We start from the raw sequence: 5,293 nt of genomic DNA, 5'->3' as shown, positions 1-5,293 counted from the left end.
CTCTTAAAATAATCTCTGGGTCATAAAAACTAAAAATAAAATTTTCGAAAATTCTAACTTAAGTTCGAAAATTTTTTAAAGCTATTCAAACCAGTTCTGGTCGCCCAAATTTTCTGAAATTTGTCAGTTTGGAGTACACTCGATGACACTACAATGGTATGTTGGAATATTTAAAATTAAGATCGAAAATTCGAAGTAATGTTCGAAAAAATTTTGAAGCTGTTAAATAAATCTCAAAATTGGGGATATTCACAAAAATATAATTTTAGTTCTTTTCGAGGCCAATTTCTTACATTTTCTAATATCGAAATAATATTCGAATAAATTTAAAAGCAGTTAAAATTATCTCAAAATCGTGGAGATTCACAAAAATATAATTTTTGTTCCTTTTTCTTACTTATTCCAATTTCGAACAAACAAATTTTGAAACGAATTTGCAATATGAATAATTTGATTGTGTTCCATTTGACGAATTGTTGTCGACTAGTTCGTATGTATATATATGTATAAATGTATAAATAAAACTGGCATCGACATCGAGATACAAATGTGCTCTCTGTTTGAATTTGTTTGATTTCTAAGCTTTGATAAGGCAGCACCTAAAAGAGCTCTTTGTCTCTCCCAGATGTAGACTATATTGTGACCTATAAATCAGCAGTTTAATTAGGTAAATATTTACCTATCTCTGATAATAAGTTCATGTAAATCATAAAATATATATTTGGCAAATTCTGCTCCATATCTTATTCATGAATTAGTAATGAGCATAGATTCAAAACTAAACTAAAAAACTAGGTATATGTAGAGCTGGTATGGACAAAGATTTACAAATAAGCTCTCTGACTGATTCTGGTTTTCTGTTAATCCTAAGAGAACTCTTTGCCTAGCCTAGATATAGAGTACCTTGAAATCAACTATGATATCTTTTTTTATTTTATAAATTTTGCCATTAATCAAATAATTTAATAATTTATTTTTTTATATTTCAATTTCTTCTCCACAAGCTTCCCACCAATCAAAGCAAAGCATTATCAATGTCATTCTTTCGCAGTGAACCCATGTCATTGTGCCAAATAGTTTTACACACCGAATCCGCTTTTAATTGTCTAATTGAATTGGGTTATGTGGGAAAAGTGCAATTTCGTAATATTTATGATGGCAATCCGGTGACAAATAATCTCTTTGCCACAGAGATAAAAAGATGCCACGAACTGAAACGTATAATTAGTTATTTACAACAAGAAATTGATGAGCTAAAAATTAAAACCGTTATTTATCCGGATGTTGATGAAGATGAAATACCGGAGGCAGATGATTTAAAAACTTTGGAAGTAGTGGTGCAACAATACTATGAAGACTTTATACAAGTGGCGGGTAATGTGGATGTTTTTAAAAGGCAAAGTCATCAGTTGTACGAACGTTTGGAGGTTTTGGAAAAGGCGGATATATTTTTGGGTGCCCAAGGTATGAAACCGGAGGCAGTAATGGCCTGGTCGGATAGTGTTATAAGATTGTTATTGCAAAATGAATTGAATGCCGAGGAGTTGAGTGAGCAAGTACACTTGTCATTTTTTGCCGGCACTATAGCAATGGAAAGATTTCAGGCATTTGAAATCATGTTATGGCGTGTTACTAGAGGTTATTTCTTTATAAAACATGAAGAAATGAAACCGCTAGATAAGGAGAATTTTTCCAAGAAATATGTTTTTATGGTATTTTTCTTGGGCTCGGAATTAAGGAAAAAAATTGCCAACATTTGTCAGGGTTTTGGTATACAACTATTTGAATGTTCACAATCACTGCAGGAACGTCGCGTAGAAGCTGAACATATAAAACAGGAAATGCAAGATTTAGAAGCAATTATAGAACGTATTAAAATGCATTGTTTCAACTTACTGCTCTTGGCCTCGGCCGATATATATATTTGGCGTGTAAAGGTAGATAAAATGTTAAAAGTCTATTATGTACTCAATCGCATGAGTCGCATAAGACATTTACATTTAGACAAATATCTACAGGCTGAATGTTGGATACCTTCACAAGACATGGAAAGTGTTAGAACGGCTTTATTACAAGGCGCCAGACGTACAGCTAAAGATAATTCACGTTCTATGTTTATACCTTTGTTGAATGAGCTTCAGAAACGAAATTTAACGGATTTGGATAAACCCACGTATTTTGTTTTGAATAAATTTACTCAAGGTTTTCAAAATCTTATCGATTCATATGGTATAGCTCAATATCAGGAACTGAATCCAGCACCTTATACCATTATAACATTTCCTTTTCTATTTGCCGTTATGTTTGGTGATATCGGTCATGGCATTATAATGTTTCTATTCGGTTTATATATGGTTTTAAAAGAGCAAAAATTAGAGGAACAGAATCGTTTTGCCTTACAACAAAGTGAAATTTGGAATATCCTGTTTGCGGGTCGTTATATTATCTTACTAATGGGTGCTTTTTCCATTTATACGGGTTTTATATATAATGATTGCTTTTCTAAATCCTTTAATATATTTGGTTCCTCTTGGCGGGCAGATTTTAATAGCACAACAGTTCTACATGCCCACTATATACAACTAGATCCTTATGATAAACAACAATATTTGGGAACTCCCTATGTTTTTGGCATGGATCCGGTATGGGATGCTTCAGGAGAAAATGCTATTATAACATTCAATTCTTTAAAAATGAAATTGGCCATTATATTGGGAGTGGCTCAAATGTCCTTTGGTCTAATCCTATCGGCCTTTAATCATATACATAAAAAGGACTATGTAAATCTGCTGTTTGTGTTTCTGCCTCAGCTGACTTTTCTCTTGTGTATTTTTGCCTATTTGGTATTTTTAATATTTTTCAAATGGTTGCAATTTGGTGGTCACACCAAAACACCCTACAACTCGGCCTGTGCTCCCAGCATATTAATAGTGTTTATCAACATGTTGCTAATGAAAGGCCCCGAAGAGCCTCCTGTAGGTTGTGAAACTTGGATGTTTGATTTACAGCCTTATTTGCAAATAGTTTTACTTAGCCTGGCCCTCATTTGTATACCGCTACTGTTGGCTGGTCGACCGGTTTATTTCATGATACAAGAGAAAAATTTACAAAAAATCAAAAATGAAGCTTTAAGGAAGTCCAGAACTCTCAGTACCCTAACGAATATGAGAAAATCTCTGGTATATAATGTGGAAAGCTCTGTACATCCGGTTAAATCGGAAATGGATTTTAGTGAATTGTGGATACACTCGGGTAAGTTATGAAATTTTTAAAATCCACCCATTATTATACTTTCATGAAATCTCTTACAGGCATTCATTGTATCGAAAGCATATTGGGCTCAGTCTCTCATACCGCCTCATACCTACGTTTGTGGGCTTTATCCTTGGCCCACGATCAACTATCAACAGTTTTATGGAATATGGTCTTAAAAATAGGTTTAACCGGTCAGCGTGGCTATTGGAATAGTTTGGTCTTATATATAGTGTTCATTTTCTGGTCCATTTTAACGGTGGCCATATTAGTGATAATGGAGGGTTTATCAGCATTTTTGCATACTTTACGTTTACACTGGGTAGAATTTCAATCGAAATTTTATGCTGGTAGCGGTGAGGTCTTTCAACCATTTCGTTTTGAAAAAAGTTCACCACATTATGAAGATTAAAATTTCCTTTAAAATTTTTTTATATTTTTTATAAACAAAAAAAATTTCAATTATTTTAAAAACCAAAATTATTTCCGTTTTTTACCTCCCCAAATTCTTCTTCTACTTAAAGAAAATTTCTTTGCTTTTACAAAAACAACAAAATTTTATATACAAAAAGTATTCAAGGTCAATTTCTATAGATTTTGTTTTATTATTTTATTTTCATTTCTTTACATTTTTTTGTACGAGTTAATTTGTGTGTGTGTATCTATAAAAATTATATGATCATTACACGCAATTTTTAAACAAATAAAAATACAACGTAAATGGTGAATAACAAATAAAGAATAAAATTTAATTTAGCAATTTCACAATAATAACAAAAAAGCATAAAAATTGCAATGGTTTGTAAACAAAATAAAGAACAGAACTGGTTTGGAATTTTTTCAAGAAAAATGGACTTTAGATCCGAGATGACAGGACACTTAGGCTATAGTTTAGTCTAATAGTGTTGGCCATAGCCTTTACTATAGCTTATACTGTAGTCAAGTCTATAGTCAAATCTATAGTTTAGTCTAAAGAATAGTCTATAGTCTAGTCTACAGTCTAGTCTATAGTCTAGTCTATAGTCTAGTCTATAGTCTAGTCTATAGTCTAGTCTATAGTCTAGTCTATAGTCTAGTCTATAGTATAGTCTATAGTCTAGTCTATAGTCTAGTCTATAGTTTATTCTATAGTCTAGTCCATAGTCTAGTCTATAGTCTAGTCTATAGTCTAGTCTATAATCTATAGTCTCTAGTCAAGTCTAGTCTATAATCTGTAGTCAAGTCTAAAATACAGTATATAGTCTAGTATATATCCTAGTCTATGCTTACTCTATAGTAATATTATCATTGATCAATTTAGTTTTTCTCTAACTGAAATTTCTTAAACAATTTTTCATATAAACATTATTTGCCAAAAACTACTTGACATTCAGTCCCATAGTGTTAATTTTATCTTTCCAAAACTGCTTGTTTCACGCAACTAATTGATTAACATAGGAACTCTCTAACATCTAATAATATTTTTTCTTCTTTTAAAAACTACTTTTTACAAGTACATGCTACATTCTATGTACCAGTGTTTTTACATACATTCATACATTCATGTAGTTGTTTAAACATTTTACACGACTTTGCATTCTCTATGGTACATAATGGGTTATTTATAGATGGCTATGCAATACGGCTGTTTGATTTTCTCACACATCTCATTCGTTACACACTGACTTATCGGGCATATCAGTTGGACGAGACGAATAAACAGAAGAAAAAAACATTTTTATAGTCGTTGTGGTGGAATAGTCAGTCTGACGAAGCGTTCAAGCATCAATAAGTTGCTATGACGGACTGTGCATTCGTTGCATGCGACCCAGAGAAGTATAAAAAATGAGCAATAAATAAACGTGTGTAAATATAAGACAAAGTAAAAGAAATTTGAACTGCTACTATCAGACGAAGAGAACTATAGAAAAGACTATAAACTAGACTACAGAAAAGACTATAAACTAGACTATAGACTAGACTATAGACTGGACTATAGACTAGACTATAGACTAGACTATAGACTAGACTATAGACTAGACTATAGACTAGACTATAGACT

General features: G+C 32.1%; 1 protein-coding gene across 1 annotated transcript; it reads left to right on the top strand.

Moving 5' to 3' along the window:
* The first annotated feature begins 955 nt into the window (after nucleotides 1–955).
* Nucleotides 956–3,889, top strand: LOC111686712 (V-type proton ATPase 116 kDa subunit a-like). The gene is made up of 2 exons (XM_023449081.2): nucleotides 956–3,252; nucleotides 3,312–3,889. Exons 1-2 carry the CDS (start codon nucleotides 1,035–1,037, stop codon nucleotides 3,662–3,664), a joined length of 2,571 nt encoding a protein of 856 aa, XP_023304849.2. The 5' UTR covers nucleotides 956–1,034; the 3' UTR covers nucleotides 3,665–3,889.
* The last annotated feature ends 1,404 nt before the right edge of the window (nucleotides 3,890–5,293 follow it).

The sequence above is a fragment of the Lucilia cuprina genome, chromosome 6 (assembly GCF_022045245.1).
Source record: "Lucilia cuprina isolate Lc7/37 chromosome 6, ASM2204524v1, whole genome shotgun sequence".
In the NCBI taxonomy this organism is placed as follows: Eukaryota; Metazoa; Arthropoda; class Insecta; order Diptera; family Calliphoridae; genus Lucilia; species Lucilia cuprina.
Note: the sequence above shows the minus strand (reverse complement) of the source record. Positions and strands in the feature narration are given on the sequence as shown.